This window comes from Limulus polyphemus, unplaced genomic scaffold (genome assembly GCF_000517525.1).
Source record: "Limulus polyphemus unplaced genomic scaffold, Limulus_polyphemus-2.1.2 Scaffold436, whole genome shotgun sequence".
Classification (NCBI taxonomy): domain Eukaryota; kingdom Metazoa; phylum Arthropoda; class Merostomata; order Xiphosura; family Limulidae; genus Limulus; species Limulus polyphemus.
Window position 1 is genome coordinate 133,401 of NW_013666046.1, and position 21,550 is coordinate 154,950.

Consider the following 21,550-nt stretch of genomic DNA (forward strand, 5'->3'; position numbering starts at 1 on the left):
TTATATTATAAAGTGTGGAGATTTGTACTCTTCTCAAAGGTAGGTGTTATCCATAGGTTGTAGAAAAACAAACCAAAAATAAAACCACATTAGAGATTAGCATCCCCACCCCACCACCATCCATTAGTTCTGTTTGAACAGGTTAAAAACATACATCCTCAAACCAGAAATTACCTCTCTAAATCTTAAGTTGTCCTGATAAAAATAGAAAAGTTGAGCTAATAAAAATTCTGCTAACTATTATTACCATTCTTCATGGTATAAAAAAATTAAGGCAGTTTTTTTAAGTATGCTATGCTAACACAGAAAATTATACATTTTCCCCCTCACACATTATGACTTTTACAACATTACCATGGTTTAATAATAGCTTTGTATCAATGAACCGCTCAGTCATCACGCAAGAAAGAAATTGAAAGTACTAAAGAAACTGAATGAAAACATTTAACTTTGTGCTTTCATTCTAATTGTTATTAGCTTTCTTCAACTCCTTCAAAAAGGTACACAATTTAAAATTTCCCAAAGTTTCTATAATAGGAAATTACAGTTTAGATACTTTAAGTTATACATTTACTGTATGTATACAGCAACAAGTATTAAAAAAAATAATAATAACAATAAGCACTATTATAAAAACATTTCTATTTTTAAATAAAATGGGTTTTTAACACAAAATAACAATCCAGATGCTTACAATAATTTTAAATGTATACAAGAATGAAATGTTAACTTACAGCAGGAGCCAAGTGGTGACAATGAGAACATTGAGGAGAGTAAAAATTGATGAACCACGTGTCTTGCGATCCCACAACTGACTGATCTGTACAGTGTTATAGTAATACTTTAAACAACTAACTAATATCGTTCACTACTACCAATGTGTTCAAGTTAATATCAACAATTCAAACCAAAACATAGGTAATGCTCAGTAATGATTACGTACACATCAATTTACAATTAGTAAAACTTACTTTTTTCACAAAAACTTCAATCAAGAGGAGAACAACAACAATATACAGTGATTCACAGAGCTAGGTGAGTAGAGTAGTATTTTATTCGCATATCAGTTAATCAATGATCTCATTAATTCATTACATTTGATTAACTGATTTGTAAAGTGTTCCTCAAAGTTAACATTTCCCTAAATTGAAAATGTATTTCCAATAATACTCACCTTCACTGACACATTGCTATTACTTGTCTGCCAGGGTATCATCTTTGTCGATCTAAATGTGGGTCTGATTTTCTTTTTTATATTGCTTGCTCCAGTCTTTTATACCCAACTCAATTGCCCTTAGTGATATATGTCACACGATACTCTCCACCTACGTCAGTGTGCCTTCTATCCTGGTACTGTATATAAGCACCCCATTCAGATAATTTTCATTTTTTTCAAGACTGATACTATCCCAGTCTCTAACACCAGCTCTTATGGGAAGTAAAGGCAGGAGAGTGTCAGTGGAGATAAGTATTATTGGAAATACATTTTCAATTTAGGAAAATGTAAACTTCTAAAATATGCTTACCTCTGCTGCCACTCATAGCCAGAATCCCAAAATGAGAAGGTGGAGGGCCGGCGAGGGCATTATCTATACAGAAAGTATCTACACAGATCATTGGTGTACCAAGATAAGAGTGGTTCCCAAGTGAGGGGAACTGCACTACATCCAGAACAGAAATGCTCTTCACTCTAAACTTAGTTTCTGTGTCAAGAGTGAAATTGTGGATGAGTAATCATCAACTACAGGCCAGCCCCAACGAGATAGCCAAGGTTCCACTACTTGGGGTTGGAATTAATGGGTTTTGGATCTCAACTTGTAGCCTCAACATTGAGTGATGCATTCTGAATCACCGGAATCACGATGAGAAAATAAGAAACACTAAAGCGGACAAACCTTCTCCTCCACCTGAAGAAGCTCAGGCTCGAAATAACAGATCATGTATGGCTTACTCATCCAAAGGAACAGAGCTCATCTGGTCTGAAATTATGAACATTCATCCTACAAATGGGCAAGGAGCCTCCCACTTGCCACTGTAATTATAGGGAGGACATGGAACAACTGTGCTCAACCAAAAACCCAGGATGGGACCATTTCACATTCAGAATTACAAGGAGATAGTGGACATCCTTCCACAAACAATATACTGAACCAACATTGATCAAAAAGAAGGGCCATGAACATCCCAAGTGGATAGCTGTGCATCAAATCTAAACGAGTATTACGAGAAGGCTCCTGCATTGGCTGGTGCTGCTTCTACCAACATCTGGGAAAAACATCCAGGGACCTGGGTAGGAGGGTCCTCCAACTTCACCCTCTTCTCAAAGAGTGGAAGAATTCACTCAAACACACTGGAGGAAAAGCCTCAGTTCACCACCCTACATTAGGGAGTCCTAAAGATCAATGCTCTGGAAACAGTGCAATAGGTGAACCAAGTTCTCTATATTTTTAATAGCAAACTGACCCCATTTTATTCAAGCTGATGATTGGCAGGGATAGGCAGGATCCCCTTAGCTTAATATGATAATACTGTCTGGTGACCTCCCAGATGGTCTTATGGAACACCTCATTTCTACAGAGCCTGTTGTAACCAGTAGTAAGTATAGAGAAAAATCAGTTGCTGGTGCAGAATTGGATCCGTAAAAGCACACCTCTCTGGGCAACACTCGCCACAGAGTAGGATCCAGTGCAAAAAATTCAGTAAGGGGCTCTGGAAATTGTCTTGAGTCATTTGTCCCAAATGGCCTTTTCAATTACCGAACTAGGATATAAAGGTACTATTACAAGCTTTGTCTTGACATTCAATCGATCCTTTAGTCTCATGTACCATTTATCACCTTTTCCTTAAAGTGTATTTTTTGTTGCTGCTAGCATGTGAATGTTGCAAATCAGAGTTAGTTGTTTGCACTACATGTGCGCAGGACTCTTTACCACTCCACTTATGTCCTGCTATTCCCTGATAGATCCTTTCTTCCTAAGACTCTTGCAGCCAGGGAAGGGGACAAATCCTTCTCACCAATTCATTTGTCAGCTGTTTCTCACCTCTATGTCTGCTTGGATCCTGATCGTTTGTTATGTCCTTTCAGGGCTCTGAAATGTTGTGATTTGCTAACTCCTTTTTGAGGTGCTAGAAATCAACTCTTTATTCATTGGGATTCTTCAGTTTCTCAGGATTTATTCCCAATGACCTTGAAAAGATGGCTTTGCAAATTGATCCATATTGCTTATTCTGGGCTTTCTTTACAGGCAAGGAAACTTGTGCGAGTCATATCTCATCAGATTCATCCCATTTCTATGTCTTTAGCTGCCTGTTTGAATTGCCCATTGGAGGCATCGTGCGGGCTGGTATGTGGACTTTTCCCAATAATTTTCTCTCACATTATTTACACAATCTGGCAGTTTCTTCTTCTGAGGATTTTTGCCTACCCCCTGTGGCCATTTTGACCACATCTGCTTGGTTATAAGGAGGGGTGAGTATTTTTACTTTTCTCCTCTTTACTGTTGCTTTACATATGGAAGGTTTATCATCTACTATTTGGTATTCTAAACTTTGAGTCCCTTGTGCTATCTGGCCTTCTCCTTCTACAGTATCTTCAAGAGTGTCCACCTCTGCCACTTCCTCTTTCACCATCTCTGTTGAGGCAACATCGATCAGACATTTTACACCCAGACATTTCCAAGCTCAGACTTCATGTATTGAAGTTATGTAGTCTTTCACACAACATCTGGGTTTAAATTTTAAAGTTGCCTTTTATTTGTCTGAATCTATCCATAGACCCACAATGGCCGTTTATCAAAGGAAATGGCACACTTATCACCAATGGTTTCCCACAAAGAAATTGAACCCACTTTACCCAAATGTGCCCACCATATCTCAATTTTTTGATTTGGCTTTTTGACAAAGGTCTAACTTTATTTAGGAAACAATGGTTGGGCCAGCCAATCCGGGGTTATCAACATTACTTGACAAGTAGTGGATCAAACCATAGGCAGAACTCTGGGTAAAAGATAACTCGGGGGAAGAAGGCATAAAGGTGAAATCCTATCCAATCTTAACTGAAAGCATCTATCACCAAAGTCCGAGGATGAGGTACCAAAATGCCTGTAGTTGAGAGTATTAATGAGTGGTGAATGTGTTGATCATCAGAGTCCTGAACTGAGAGCAAATCCACTGAAAAACCTCGTGATGGAGCATCCATCCAATTGGGAGAGCTTGATTGGGCTGAGACAGGTTATCTGCTATTAAATTCATCACCCATGGAACACAGCAAACCAGGAGGCTGATATGATGGGAGTGAGCACAGTAGAGAATATCCATAGTTTGAAAACAAAGGACCCAAGGACATGTGTCCCCTTGACAGGAAATGTAAGATACCACCGTGGAATTGTCAGAAAGAAGCCTGACGATTTTCCACTTCAATATAGCTAGACATTGAGCCATTGTCCATTGGACAGCAAGAAGTTCTAAAATATTGATATGGAAGGAAGATTAGTCATCAGACCCTGGAATTCCTAACCATTAATATATGCACCCAATCCTGAAGTGAGGCATCTGTGAGAAGATGAATCTTGGGAAGAGGGGGTGGTATAAGAACACGTATGGTAGTGTTGGTCCAATCCAACCACCACTTAAGAGCTAATATGTTGCTTCTGAGTAAGAAGACTGGATGATCTAATGGATCAGAGGTCATGCAGCGACCACTGGAGGGACAGCATGTGTGCTTGTGTTGAAGGAATCAGAGATTCAAGGGATGCCCACATCATTGTAGTAGGAGAAGGAAATGTAAGAGCCTGATTGCCTGTTCCACAGCCTGGAGCTGACTGAGCCAGGCTTATAAACATGTTGAAAAAGACACCCAAACTCCCTCCAACAAGGCATCTTTACCCAATAAATCCCAACAACATACAAGACAGGAAACCAAAGAAAGAGCAAAAGCTGACAATCTTACCAAGATAGAGGTCAACAAAGGACCCAATTCATCATGAAATTGATTTGGGAAACACTGAGAGACTTCCGACAAAATTTGGAGGGAAGATAAATATTTTTGAACATTAGCATCAGTTAGAAAATTGTGATCTGCTCAAAGTGATCACAGGGTCCAATCTGGAACCCCACACATCCAAAAGAAGATCAAGTCATTGGGAATCTAAATATACAGTACATCCTTCTGGCAGTTGCAAGCCAAAGCACACTGTTCCAACAAATGTGGGGGGATAAGGCATAGCTATCATGTCTTGTAACTGAGCAGTAAACCTCCCAGCATGAACAGCAATATCAAGTGAAGGAGAAAAATTATGTAGTCACCTTCAGACCTTTCAGCCATCAAGGAAGAAGTAGATTCAAAGGCAACCAGGGAAAGCTCCAAAACCTCCCAAACCTGACTGTTAACTGAAGAAATGGAGAATGAGATGGCTGATCCAAATTGACCTCTTAAGAAGCCAACCTAGTAAGTGAAAATAACTGGAAAAAAAAAAAGTCCAATTTCTCTTCAGAATGTCCTGGATCATTGACAAAAGCAGCCTCAGAATCCCCCCAGACCAAATATACGTCTCCATCTAACAACAATTCAGATCACGAACAGCCTCAACTGAGAGTGAACCCCTCCACCCCTCCAACCGTTGATAAATACTAGATAACAGAGGTGGAATGGGTGGGTGGGCTGATTAGCCTCCATACTGGAAACAGTGACCTGGAAATTCATGCCTGAAAATGGCGTGTTGCAAAAACAATTTTTTTAATAGAATTATTAAATAAAATTTGTACAGAAATCAACAAGGCAGTGCAAAAATTGAAACCATGGATGTTATCTATAGCAGCACTTCTTTAGAGAAACCAGTGTCTAAACACTGTCAAGAAAAAGTGATAAAATTATCTGAATGAGGTGCTTATACACAGTACCAAAATAGAGGGTGCATTGTCATAGGTGGAGATTATCACGAGACATATATTGCCAAGGCAATTGAGTGGAGTATAAAAAACTGGAACAAGCAAGAAAAAATTCTGACCAATACTTAGTTGATCAAAGATTAAACCCTGACAGTCGAGTAATAGCTATAAGTGGCAGCAGAGGTAAGTATGTTTTGGAACCATGGTACATACAAGAAAAAAAGTTGGAAGAGGGTGCTGTCGGACAGTTGCCTTTCCTCTAGTCAACAGATAAAATTAGTGACAATGGTAGATAGCCTTTGTAGCTTTATCATAATAAAGACAGAGTGAGCAAGTTTGGTGGTAATAGGAATCGAAACAAAAACCTTCAAATTATAAGGCTTCCACCTCTGAATCACTAAAGCTGAACAAACTTAAATAAAAAAAACTAATAACGCCAGAATTGGGCAAATCACAAATAGACCAAAGTTTTGTAGCTTTGTGCTTAACAAGAAAATACATAATGGCAATATTTTGATTACTCAGATAGTTGAAATCATGGAAAATAGTAATAATAAAAACTTTAATTTTCCAATTTTTAGTTGGTTATTTTCCTGAAAATTGATTTAAATTGTAATTTTCTTTCAGCAAATGTTGGAATAAGCAGAAACAGCAATAATCAGAAACATTAATTTTCATTAATTGATTTAATACTAATTTCAATTAATTGATTAAATTATGCAACTTTAATCGATGTAATCACTTGTCATAGGTAATTGATTATATTGCCCAGCTCTAGTGGATAACTTTACCAATAGTCACTCCCCAAAAATGCAAAAAACAAATATCTAAAAGGTATAGTGTATATACAATTAAAAAAAAGGTTTTTTGCATTTAGTTCATAATACTTTATATTTCAAATTAGCTTTTACTGTATTATGTGTAGTCAAAATCACATTTTCTACAGTGCAAACAGTACATTTCAGTACAAATGTCAAACAAATCTCAATAAATTAAATATTTTCAAAGCTTTTACAAGATCTGTTTTAAACTAACGTTCACTTCATACAATGTTATTCCTACAAAATATGAGAAAAAGTAAAACAAATATTTTATAACTTGTTGCATTACAGTAACTATTCAAATGAGCTTGAAATTATATTTAAGTGATGGCAGTTGTTGACCTATTTGACAGGCACGGCACATGCTAAAAATGGCTAGATTTTCAACCACACTAAATCAACATGTGTCATATCTCAGAACTCTCATCTTCATGTTTCTCACTTCCTTGCCACTCAATCTATAGCTTACCTAACCAAACCCTCCTGTTACCATGCCAACAGGACATTCTGGCATGCTTAGCATTCTTTGTCTGAATGCAATAAACAGCTTTCTTATATAGAAATGTTAAGCTTTTTTGAAGCTTTACTTACAATTAATTAATGTTTATTACATTCTCATAAATGATGGTTTAGTGTTGAGATTATGAACATGAACCTGTAAATTCTATGTGAAGCTGAACTTCACTTATCTCACCTGATGAGCTGCCACTGAATTTAAGTCAATATCAACTGACATTAATATCAAACATTTATCATTTCACAAGGCATTACTTTATTCTACAAGTTTCTATCAATTATCTCATTCTTCTAAAATTTAGGTTAAATTCATAACTTACATAAAATGCTGAAAATCTTAATAAGCCAAGAGGAAAGTTACATTATTGTGAACCACCACAAAAACATGTAAAACAAAATTTGAGTAGTTAATCAACAATGAACACACCTGTTCTAAGAAAACATTGGAAACTGGAATAACTACAAATCAACAAAACAGAGCTAACAACTATATATTATATTAATGTAATGACTTTTAAAACATCTGTTATCACAGCCTAATGTTGAACAACAGATTTAAGTTATGACAATATCATATACACAGATATTGTTTTCAGATAATAAATGTGATACATTTGTCACACCAGCTAACACATTACATTTTATTTAACTTATATTTAGAGGTTAAATAGAAGATGCACATTAAAAAAAAATAATCAAAATTTCACTCCTTTCGTATAGAAGATGCTTTTAAACTTGATGAACCAAATTTAGAAGGATCATCCTGAGTTGAATATATGTATATTTTAAGTAATTTCTTAATCTATCAGTTCTATTTTTTCAGTTAAATTACACAATTGTATTATTTTTATATCAACTAGAATGTACACTTTTACTTAGTGTTATAATAACTGGATCATCATAAATCCCTGTCAAAAGTAACAAAAACATTATTTATAACAACTAGAAGGTACACTTACCAAAGTCACTTTTACTTAGTGTTATAATAGTTGGATCATCATCATAAATCCCTGTCAAAGGTAACAAAAACATTATTTGTATTAAAATAACCCAGATTTCGAACATTATTAGGTGACTGACAACTGTAATGTTTTGTACAAAGATTTTATCAATATAGGGTATGATAAGTGTTTGCAATATATTGTTTAAATTAGTAAAATTCAATACTGAGAGAAATCTTAAAATGGAAACACAAAATAATTTATTACTTCATTGCTCAAAATGCAAATATAAACATGCAAAAGATAAACCCAAGAAAAGAAAAATTTAGATTACCATCTAACACACACAAGCAAATAATGATTAATTTTTTTCTTCTCAAAATTATTTCTAATTAAATGTTTTATGAACATGATTTCTGGAAATTAATTATAATCCAGTAACTATGTATAGGGAATGACTAGCCTATTTCTAATATTTCATAACATTTTTTTTAATGTATATTTGGTCATATCCTTTAAGTATTGCTTAATTAGCATTTTAACTTATGTATATTTTTATGTTCTTTTTGATAAATCCTTATAGACTGAAACTTGAAAAAAAAGATTCTCAAAGACGTATTCCTACTTCGTCAACTGTATGACCCTGCAAATTATAACTTGTGATGGCAAAGGCAGTGAATTTTATTATGAATTTTGAGGTCTTCTCTTTGGACTATCTTCCTGTTTTTGACTTTGTTAGCCTACTGAGCTGAAGAAGCAAGCTTTAATATGGGCATTTTCAAAATTGAAATGTGCTGGTTATTATAGTTATATTATTATTAAACATGTGGGTTATTATAGAGTTGTAGCCAAGGGGTCTGATTGGACAAAATCTGGTGATGCATCTCCTTGACAACCAAGCAAACGTCATGGGAAAATTCAGCCAATGATTATTATTTTTTGTGTGCCAGCAATACCAAGCATGGGGCCCATGTATACCTGATTCGATTTCATTACTCATCTCTACCAATCTACCTTCAAATCTAATTATATACCCAAAGTAGTGAATCATCCATTTTATATATATATGTATATTCTGCCAGCTATGTATGTATGTGAATATATATATACACACACACACACACACACACAGACATACATGGCTGGCAGAATTGCTTATCAAGGCAGAAAGCAGCATCATTTTTTACAGATTGCATGTCAATTGGTACCACAATATATATATATATATATATATATATCATATATATGTCATAAATTTAAGATTTAGAAAGCTACAAAATCTCCATTTAAAGGGGGAGGTACTACAAGTTTACAAGAGTTAGGAAATGGGTTAATGAATATTTGGGAGATAAACCTAATTGCTAAATTTGGCCCTTTTGTTTATGGAGGGAGGTTTGGGGTACAGAACGTCCTTGATGGAGTAAAAAAGGCTCCTTAACATCTTTCAATTTATAATTGTATCAACGTGTCAGTTTCTAATTTTGTCCTGAAACCTTGAGCAAATAAATGTTTTTCTAGATGTGCATGTTGTACCATGACTTGATATGAAATCAACACTCATATAAACTTACCAAAGCTTTCATAATAGTAATTCCAGCTGTGATATTTTCCCCGCCACCCATGACCAAAATCATCCTTTAGTCCCTCTTCTCCATAGAGGTCATATTTCTTTCTAGTTTCTTCATCTTTTAAAACTTCGTATGCTTTATTTAACTGAACAAATTTTTCCTCAGCTGAAGGGTCATCCTATTTAAATCAAAGGAGCAACCATTCTGAATAAGTAATTAAATCAAATGATAATAGTCAGGTGCTTGAGCATCTTACACAATCTAAAGATGTCTTGATTAGTATCTAATACACTATCAATAAATAAATTATAACACTTTCTCTCTGCTTTATTTAACTGAACAAATTTTTCTTCAGCTGAAGGGTCATCCTATTTAAATCAAAAGAGCAACCATTCTGAATAAGTAATCAAATCAAATGATAATAGTCAGGTGCTTGTGCATCTTACACAATCTAAAGATGTCTTGATTAGTATCTAATACACTATCAATAAATAAATTATAACACTTTCTCTATGCAAATTAGTATTTTGATTTTTTTCTGTTATCTCCAAGTTCTATTTTCATACTTACATCTTCATTCTTATATTAAAAGATATGTTAATGCCAATGGAATGATCATTAGATTTATGCATGGTACATATCTTACCTTATTCTTGTCAGGATGAAGCTTGAGAGCCAATTTTTTAAAAGCTTTCCGAATTTCTCGATTATCAGCATCTTTACCAATTCCTAGCAGCTCATAGAAATCTTCTCCAAGAGTGAAGGATGAAAGAAACAACACAGCTAATCCAAATTTCAGTAGCATTTTTTTTTTAGTCACACTTTGTTTATTCTTATTAAAATAGTGATGATTTGTCAACTTCTATGTGCACAAAAACTAAATTGATCTAATTTGGTGAGATGAAGTGCTTTCTAATATTGATGCAACTTCCTGAAAACATAAAATTTATCATAAATTTTAAAATGTAGCAACTAAACAAAAATTAATAAACCAAATATGTAAAAAGCCCAATAATAATAAAAAAATCCCTGAACCATGAATTATAATTCCAGTGTCATTGTAAACCACTTATAAAATGTCGACTGTTTAATGTATTTCTTCTTTATTCACTTTTATTGGCCTTACTGATAAGACAATATTTTCAATATTAAATAAAGTACTATCATCCTAGATCCTTAATATAAAGAAACAAAGGTAGTTAAACATTTTCTGGGAAACATATACTGAAATTATAATAGAAATATTCAAGACCTCTTAACATCAGATTTAACCTTTTATATTTTCTTTTGCTTTTGATTCTTTCATATAACATATTTCAAAAGATGCAAGACCATCCAGTAATAAAAGGGTTTAGGCAGGAAAATGAAACAAAAAAAAATCTTTCATTGACATATATTTGAATACACCTCTACTCAATTCTTAATTTTATTATAACATTAATGGCATCAAATGAAACCTTGAACAAAACTACATTCCTACTTAAGACTGATACAAGTAATACTAAAACTAGTATTAGTAATACAATAGTATTACTATTAGTATTAGTACTAGTAGTAAGAGAAAGTTCAACTTCAAGACAAATTGTAGTGCAGTTAAAATTCTTTTTTCAGCATTATTTTATAACAGTTCCAAAAACATTATTTCAATCACTAAAGTGCATCTTTTATTACTGTATTATATGTATAACAAATATGGAGATGTTACTCGGACACCCCCACACACTTTAGTTCATTCTCGCTCTATGCTCTCGGTCACCAACCGCTTATGAGTAGGAGATAGCCGAGTTTGGCTAAGATCTAACCGTACACTATACTAATTATTCAGTATAGACTATATCAGTAAATGCTAACTTAGCCCAACGCAAATAATGCTACTTTAATCAATTTAACACTCTAAAAGATTCACCTGACCAAATTACCATATTTTTTTTTTAACTACTTCACATTAATAATGTTATATTAAAACTTACTGGTCAACAAACACAACTGACAACCTAACTTCGAAAATGTCTTTCTTTGGACAGTGAAAACTAAAAATGAAAGTGTAACTATGACCGGTAGGTGGCATTTTTATTCATTTAGTTTTTGTCATTGCCGCTGACGGTTCATAAGCCCATTGGCTTACGTCTCAAACGTCATTATTTTCGATATATTTTACTGGAATTTTAATACCTACTTTATATATATATATATATATAATAAGTTATTTGTTTCTATCATATTTGGTCTATCATATTTGTTTATATCATATTTGTTCTACCATATTTGTTAATATCATAAATGAAATAATTCGACCTTGAATTACATTTACAAAAACACCCACTATGTTCTAAATCCTGAGGAGAAAAGGTGATTTTTCAAATCTTTGTTTTTTAATTATTCGCAATTTCAAAAGTTTCGTCGAAATTTTAAGGAAAAAAATCGGTACATGCTGATAAGTTCAGCAGTGAATTAAAAACCCACGAAAATCCCCTATTATGAAATACATTTATATTTAAAGCATTATGATAATTTTATATTTTCAAGAAGTTGAGTCAGTATTGGAAAGCACTTTGTCTCACTAAATTATATTTATTTACATATTTTGCTCTTAGAAGCTGGTATATCAGTAATATTTTAATAAGTGTGAGTTAAAATGCTACCTAAAGTTGGAATTCCTTTTGCTAAAGTAAAGATTACATGCGACAAGAGTTATCTCCAGTGATGTGCAGAGGACATCAAAATGGCAAGAACTCATCAAGAACTCAAGAGTACTTTTCAAACATTTTGGATGTGAAGGGGAGTTAGAAGAGATTATGAGGACTGGGGCTCTGGTATACATAGGGTAAAAATCCATAAGAAGCAAACAGGTCATATTTTATTCCTATTCATATGGTCTTATGAAGACTTTTATGATCTGAAATTAAACAATGCCTTTTTCCATATTAACACTAATATCATATTGATTTTCTGAATGTAAAGTCCCACTGGACCCTGTGTCCTATTTATTTTAAAGCTGAAGTCCTTTTTACTTTCCTAATAACTCGCAGCAAGCAAGATGTGGAATCGGGTGTATTTTTTCGTAGTTGTTGATAATTTTATGACAGAAAAGAAAAGGCACTTTAGGGGTATAAAAGCAGGAAGGCTGGGGCATGAGTCCAACCAACCACTCCCTGTGTGCGTCATTAATTTATCTCGTAGAAGGTTGTATTGGTTTGAGCCTGTGTTTTTGTCCACCCCGTGAAACGAGATAAGCCCACCTCAAGCTGTGACGTAAATACTTGTAAAAGTTAATGTGATATTGTAATAGACGATGAAGTGGGTGATTCAAAAATTGTGGAATACCTAATTGGGTCTTTTGTCTGACTTGAAAGTGCAATACAATATAACGTTTTCTGTCTTTGTCATGTGCAGACATGTTTGGAAACATTTTCTCTCTAGCCACAGCAGCAAAGTTGAATACAGAATAAGAAGATGGCAAATTAGTAAACAACTTTACTATTACGGATAAAAAATCTTTAAACATTTTTCCCTTGTGTGTACTTGTTTTTTTCTTTGCTGGCGTGTTCGATGTTTATCTCTGCATAATATTTCCAGTGAACCTGCAAGTCTTTGTGGAAACTTTGGCCTGGCTAACTGTGGATATCATTGTACCTAATATCACAGACTAGTTAAAATAGAATTTGGTGTCTTGACCAAAGGATTTGTTATTGCCGATTTTTTTTGGAATTTGCTTATTTTTCCATTTGACTCTCTGGTGCTGTAACATTTTTAAATCACGAGCATGGAAGGGCATTGTATAAAAACGAATAGAATTCATGGGGAAGAAGAGGAAATAATGGTTGAATTGAGGACTCAATCAAAAAATCGGCTAAGACCTAGAATTAGCACTCTCCTAGAACTAGAGTTTTCTCAGGCAATTATGAGAGCTATGTCTGTGTTCTCAATCTCTCTTAAGACCATTTGACTGTTAGGCATCCCGCTGGACAATTCTGGGCACCTCTGGTGCAAACTCCAGCGATTACTTTCCATGATCTGAAACATAGAGTGGCAGAGAAAGGTCACGATGAACCACATTGGAGTGGTCTCTATGAGAATACAACCACTCATTGACAATCCCAGGCATTGCAAGGAGCTGGCCTGAGTCACTCATTAATAAGGAGAGTGATGAGATCTGTGTGTTTTATCACAATATCATCTTGATATGATCCAGTGGGATTAGAAGTTAGTAAGAAACTACCCAGGATTTACAAAGCATACAAAAATGATTCAAACTGTATACTGTGAAATGCAATAATGATGTATTGTATGATGCATCATGGCATTTTGATGGCAATTGTGGTGTATTCTACTGAGAGCCAATATTGAACTTGCTTGAGGATGTCTCATTCATCAGAATGTGCGGGTGTATGTCTCGAAACTTCTAAGAGATAATGAGAAACTCCCCAAATGATTAGATTAGCAGGTTCTTGTCAGCACCACAATTTAATTATGGTGGCTCTGTGAAACAATTAAGTCGCCAGTGTTTAAAGAGATGACAGAAGGAGATGTTGACATTTACTCACATCTTTTAATCAAGTTGTTGGGTAGAACGGATGGGCTCAGAGACAAGTGGTACAGTTTCTGGTGCTGAGTTTAGATGGTCTCTTGCACAATGCCTTGAAGAACTTAGACAAGGAACAACTTGATACCTGGAGCATAGTTGCCAATGAGTTGTGTCAAATATTTGACTGTGAAAAACACAGCAACCTAAAGATTCGAGTTCAAAGCTCAAAAGTGAGGGTCCATAAAATACCCAACCACTTTAACAATGATTTAAATAGATTACATGTGAAGACATTTCCAAACATATGTCCTTTATTTGTTGATGATATTCTCATTGACAAGTTTATAGAAGGTGTCAAGCAATCCTATGTGGTAGTACCAAATGGTTCTTATGGACATATCTCTCTCAGAGGTAATTTCAGTAACTCATGTAGTTTGAAGTGGTGATATATAATTACACACTGGAGAACAAAAAACTGAAGTGGCATATACATTTTCAGTCTCAGCTCTGAGAGAGTTTATAGGGTCCATAACGTCCTCTGAGACATGTCAGAAATGATGACTGCCAACTCCACCAACTTCTATGCAACAGATGCCATAAAGCATTGTGGTGCAGCTGTGAAGGTTCCTAGTGAACCAACAAGGTGTTTCCTGATCTTGTTACGATGACTGTGTTGTTAGCACAGTTGGGAAATTGAACCTCTCAAGGTTTAAAGAGCAAGAAACGAGCACGTGCTTCATCTGTGCTTGACCTGTTCACTGACTTTACGAATTTCCATATCCTGTCATCAGACAGAACCACAGGACGTAATGCCATGAAGACCAATGCTGCAAGAGATGCATGATGGTCAACAATAAGCCATAGCTACAGCTATTCCATCTAATTTAAATTAGTAGGGCCTGAGATGAATGTGACTGCCAAATTGGGAGAATATAGCAGTTATCTTGCACACAACATCATTGAGAGTAGTTAGGAGACCCATGGACTGGATGATATGTGATATATGTTAATAATAATGAAATATGGATGAGAGGTTGAGTTTTAGTGGATACCTGAGAAGCTAGAACCTTACGCAATCTTGCCATGTATTAGGAACACTATGAAAGCCATCACTTTGGCTAGTTTGTTCTAGAAAATAGTGACAAACTATAAATGAGTGGAAAGGCATGTTTTTCATTTTGACTTAGTAATGTTATGCAATAAACAAAAATAATTGCATCTGATCTAGGTTTTAATATTGGTATTCTAAGGATGGACTAACCACAAAAGTGTAAGTGCTTGCACAATAGACAAACTGCATTTTTGCAGCAAAACTACCCAGTATCGATTATACTTGCCATGTGAACAATGGACTTTACATATGCATGTTGAAAAGAATGCATAAGGAGTTTTCCATGCTGTACGTTATCACCATCTGCTGCTGTGATAGATCCAATATGTGAAACAAATGGTTTGTTCTCTGGAAAATAGGCTGCACTTGCTCAAATAGTGATCTACTCAAGCATGAGTATTGTACCAGTGCTAGTCTTTAACTACAGACATTCAGCATTTCAACATTTAGCTGAGATGCTCACAAAGTAAACTGAGGCAGAGATGGCATAACTACTCACGTAACTAGTGTTGTAGCTACTAATAATGAATTCACAACTTCTGATTGGGCGAAAATAATAATTCAAAAACAGACAGGAACTAAGTAGACTGATCAGAGAGTTTTCTGGTGTGATAGTGGGATCAGATGGTTGATTGGTTTGAATAACAATCGCACATTTTTACATAGATACAGATGATGCATCTTCAATAAGACAACTAACACATAAGTTTTTTGTAGCACCAGGGATATTACCAGCCCTTTAAATGAGTGAATGTTGAAGGAGAGAATAATATATCATTCACAGAGTGTTTGATAATATCCAGTAGTAATTTTAAAAAGAAAATAATGTGAAGCATTTGTGTGGTACTCAGATGAATGAATGCAGTAATCTGTGTGGATACCTTTCCTTTACTGTACATAGATAAATGTTTGGATATGTTGATTTAGTATGGTAGATCTGCCTTTTGGTTATACGAAAGTCAAACTGGACAATGAAAATAGGTCCAAGGTTATTTTCAGCAAGTGGAAAGGACTATTTGGATTCTGCATCATGCCAATTAGTGTGTGTATTGTGCCTGCCACTTTCGAGAGTCTTATGGAGCTTACACTTAGAGGAATGCAATGGGAGGGATATCTCTTCTATGTAGATGACATATTCGTCTTTCTTTGCAATTTTCAAACAGAGAACACGAGAGTGGTATCCTAGTATACCAAGGATCAAGACAGAAATTGAAATTTCGAAAGTGCCCACATATGCATGTGAAAGTCGAATATTTCAGTCACATAGTCGACAGAAATTGCATGTCTACTGACACTGCAAAGATCACAGTGGTCCAGATTGTCCCCTACCTTCTAATAAATGAAAATTCTGCAGATGTTTGTTTTTTACATCTATTATTAATGCTTCGTGACAAATTCCTCCAAAATACCTGCACTACTGTCTACATTCACTAAAGTTGTTGCATACTTTGTGTGGTAAGTAGAATGTGAATACGTTTTCAGTGCTCAAAGTGTGATTTAGTCAAAGCAACAATATTGGTTTATCTTCATTAATATTTTCCATTCATGCTCGATACAGACACCAGTGATAGTATAGCTGGCATGTTTTTGTCACAAGTACAGGACAGTTTGGAACAAGTAAATATATAGAACTATTTATGCAATACAACTACTACTTGTGTGGTAGGGTGTTGACCATTCAAATGGACAATTTGTCATTGAAATGGTTCAAAACATATCTGCATCAGACTGCATGATGTATTAGCCAAATGGATAAGCTTCAACTAACTTGGTAAGTAGTTGATAATGATAAGCACATATTGATTACCTTTCTCAGTTTTGGGCAAAGGACAAATTATAACCAGGGTGATTTCCTCCAGAGGGAACTTATTGTTCTCTGGTAGAGTTGTCCTTCCTGTAGCTGTTTTTTTTTCTCTGGAAATATACATTGTTTTAACACAAATGTAGCCAGATAAACGGCTTTTGCACATTCTAATACTGTGTGACACAACTTGTCGTTTTTCAGTTCTTGTATTATGAAAAATTTGAAATATTTCTTGATTTAATGGTCGGGGGACCACTAGCTGCATCATAGGATGGCTACCGCATCCTGGTGGTTCATGATGATAGATAAAACAACAGTCTATTCTGTACTTGTAACTGATTAATAAGTGCCATATATTGTATGCATCAGTACTATGTTCAACAGTTTATGATTAGTGCATGCTACTTGTTCCACTGCAAGTAGCATCCAAGCAAAGTTTTTATTCTTCAATTGCTCCTCCTGAAGTTTTTGACTAGTAGTTTACAGTGTCCATTCCAATGCAGATTTGTCCCTGCTCATATAGTTCATCATCATTAGTGCTGCAATATGTTTTTACTGTTGTATAGTGTCGAGTATCTGAACACTCAATTAATGTACATAATCATATGTGTTAACATGATAATACATCAACACTTCTGTGCTGCTGGCCTTGATGGAAATGTACAATAATATTTTCTAGATTTTTTAACTTCATGCCTGAACAATGAATATCACACTCTGGTACACTGGGAGAAATCCTTATGGACCATGGAGGTAACTTCAACACCCAGCTATTTGCAAAATTGTTCCAGTATATTGGTTTGGCTAAATAAGGAGTACACACTGTCAAGTGTATGCTTGCTAAGTTCATTATCCTTAACCTGTTTGATTTTGATAAGCATCTGCCATATGTCACGATGACATACTGTGCAATTGAGCAATAGTTAATTGGTTGCTCTCCAAATCCCCCTATGTTTGGGCGAGAAATACACTTCCCTGTGGATTTGATGTATGGTACTCTGTTTGAAGCAGGAGCATATCAATGTCCACGAGAATATGTGAAGTGATGACATTCTGTAATAGTCGACAAGCATGAATTCATATGATGGAAAATGGGTATAGAGGCTATTTGTGAAAAATAGTGTTACAAAAAAAAACAGTAATGGAATGAGTTGTTGACCAGGTATTGAGAATGATTGAGGTAGGTGTCTGCAGCATGGAAACAAATCAGTTCTGGCTGGATTGGTCCATATAATGACTATTCTGATGAGCTTCTAGAAATCAGAGGTGAATAAGCAGGTTGATTATAATAATGATTCTACATATCATATTATCTCATATGATCTAATATCAATTGATAAGAAGGAAAACACTGGAAGTACATGTCTGGTTGTTTGTGAGGAGACAGCTGAGAAAACACCAATGGAGGAGCAGTAAATCTGCTTTGATGACTAGTTGAAATACTTAATCGTTATGGCTGGAATTAACTGCATGGCCAGCAGTTAGGATGGCAGGTTAGTCAGTAGAGTAACCACTGAAAGGGAATATTAACAGTAAAAGGATACACTTACAGTACATCATGTGAATGGCACATGATTATTATGCATTTGCTGAAAAGAAGTAGTCCTTGCTCTCCAAGCTATCAAATGGTTATTCATGGTAAGATGCTATACGATAACCACTCGATTATTGTCCAATTAAGATATTTATTTAGTGTAAATACCAACAACTGACAAGATATTGCAACTTTTCGAGCAATCAAGCGATATTTGATTATTAGATATTTGTCAAAATTCTTGCGATAACTGCTCAATCTATCTAGTTGATTTGTAGCATTCCTGCAGAGCATGCCACAAGATGCTTGCTAGTTACATGGCTAGGCAGTTAAGACAGTTAAATAAACTTCTAGAAGAACTTACAGTTGGATTCAACTATTAATCATGACCATGAATTCTTATAAACCAATATGCGGAAATGTCTTTGCAATCCTTGCTTTTCGAGCACTCAGGTTAATTTTTGTGGTTTATATTGATGGATATTTGATAGTATAAACTTACTGATCAAACTCGTGATCTTTTGTGCGAATCTATATACCAGTCTTCCTGAGGTGCAGTGTTGGAGCTACTATAATGCAACATGAGGAATTAACATGAACTGTATAAATCAGATAAAATGTGTATCATTTCTCATGATTTCTGTCTCAGTTAATTTTTGTGTTTATCTTATGTAGCAGGTTGTTCACTATTCCTAGATGGCAGTATTACTGGGGATAAATGAGACTTTTTGTTCAGATTGCTAAGAAATTTTGCTGTCATCCCTTGTGTGCTTACTACATTATAATGTGTGTATATGCATATAGTTTACAGTTGATGTCACAAAATGTGATCCAAGTGGATTCCATTTCTACTTAGTCCTGTCCGTAATTGCTTTTATTTTCGTGAGATCATTCGAGTTGGAATAAGTCTAACTCTTTAAGTAGCGCCTGAGGCCTAAATCGTGTTTGTCACACATAAAAAGTGTGACTGCTGCTGAGTTCAGTTGTTAGAAACCAGGGTAGCTGTTGAACAGTGACATCATTTACTACAACTACAAGTATGCATTGGTTAGTATATGATGATGGATAGGTATGTGTGTGACAGAACAGACATGGTTTCGATTAACTATACGAATCTATGTCTCTCGGAAGTAGTAGACTATTTACAATTTTGGTTAATTGGGACGATTGTTATCACTCCATCCCTAGCGGTAAATTTACGAACTAAAATTTCGTTTTCAATTTCCTGATGTGGACAGATCGCATATAGTCCATTGTGTAGCTTGACACTAAAACAAGAACTCCAACTCTTATCACTTTTGAACGTTTCCTTCCCTAAGCACATAGTGCAAGCCACACAAAAAAGTTATTTTTAACAATAAAAACAGAGCTTTGATACATGTGGTGGTACAAAACAAATGACCCATCGTGAAGCTTTGTGCTTAAAACAAACTAACAAACAAAAAGTTTTATCTTTTGTAAATTTTAAAAATTTTGTGACATTTGTATTTCATTTACTGGCATTAATTAGTGATTCATATTTATGAGGTGTAGAGCTAAAACTAATGTTAATTAATTTTCCCAATTTTCGGATGGTAAAAGTGATATATTATTCTGTTATTTAGAGAGAGTTTATCTATACTGTTTTGCCTCTTTTGTTTTAACCTTTTTTTTGAACAATTTAGAAGCAAATTTCGGTAAAAATGTAAATTTCATTTAAACATATTTTAAATCAAAGCGAGACTCAGATTTCATTCTAGAACACCTTAGAACCTTTAAGCTTCCAGGGATTGAATCCATATGTAACTTTTTCATCACAGGTACAGTTAATTTTATGGTGCATCATCAACTTAGGGAGTCACTCTACGCCCCTGTCGATGACGTTGGTGATACATAGATTATGAAAAACCGCACTTGGACCCTTTGTTTGATTAAAAGTGTGGTATGATATAATAATATCTGCCCTTTTCCTGTGCAGACGTTTGTAAATCCTTCCTCTCAATCCCCAATAGACAGTTTGAATATAAACAATAAGAAACAGGCAATTAAAAAAAAACACTATTATTTTAAATATATATATTTTTTATATTTTTAGATAACTTTATTATGGACAGATTGCGGCCAATGGCCTATGTATCTGCATGTCCATCTTTCGCGTCCCATTACAAAAAAAAGTGCCCCTTACATTAGGGCTGTGGGTGCATTATAAGTGTGACGATGAAACATCCTTATTATCATTATTACATTGTTAACTTAAGTATAATAAATATCAATATTTAAACTTACTATAGTGCTTACTATGGTTTGAGACAGTTTAATTTATGAATATGCTAAAATAAGAATAACGTTACAGAACAACAATATTAATTTGCTAACTAAATGAAAAGTATACAATTAGCAGTTTTAGCGCCATCTATTGATTTGTATCTTTATTAAACGTTGGTCAAAGTACGCAGATCAGCAGAATTCAAGCTCCACACGTCATATCGAGCCATCTAAAATACCAAATTTCATGTCTATGATTTTTATCTTATTTTTCACTCTAGTCAATTATATTTATCGAAAAAGTAACATGGCTTATAATATTTTACTTACAACACAAACATCTAGGTTTCTTTTCTCCATGGTGGGCAGAGTGTAGATAGCCCGCTTTTGTGGCTTTGCGCTAAAAAACTAACTAACAAACTGAATTTCAGTTGCACCTTCTTGGTCTTTTATTTTTGTGATATCGTATGCTATTTACAGGCTTTTTTACTGTTATGTCTTTTTCATATTTATGTTGAATTGGTTTTTGGTTAATAGTAGACTTCTTGATTCAAATTAATACAAGAGATAAAATAATAAAACACATACAAACTAGTTTGT

General features: G+C 34.7%; 1 protein-coding gene across 1 annotated transcript in view; it reads right to left on the reverse strand.

Annotated features, from left to right (window-relative positions):
* LOC106458262 (dnaJ homolog subfamily C member 10-like) overlaps positions 1 to 11,754 on the reverse strand; it is a 48,982-nt gene extending 37,228 nt beyond the window's left edge. The window contains exons 1-5 of the mRNA XM_013917747.2: positions 11,703 to 11,754; positions 10,379 to 10,663; positions 9,736 to 9,910; positions 8,183 to 8,233; positions 735 to 820 (exon numbers count right to left, since the gene is read on the reverse strand). Coding sequence (XP_013773201.1) covers positions 735 to 820; positions 8,183 to 8,233; positions 9,736 to 9,910; positions 10,379 to 10,537 — 471 coding nt within the window. The 5' untranslated portion in view covers positions 10,538 to 10,663; positions 11,703 to 11,754. The remainder of the gene's footprint in view (positions 1 to 734; positions 821 to 8,182; positions 8,234 to 9,735; positions 9,911 to 10,378; positions 10,664 to 11,702) is intronic.
* Positions 11,755 to 21,550: the final 9,796 nt, after the last annotated feature.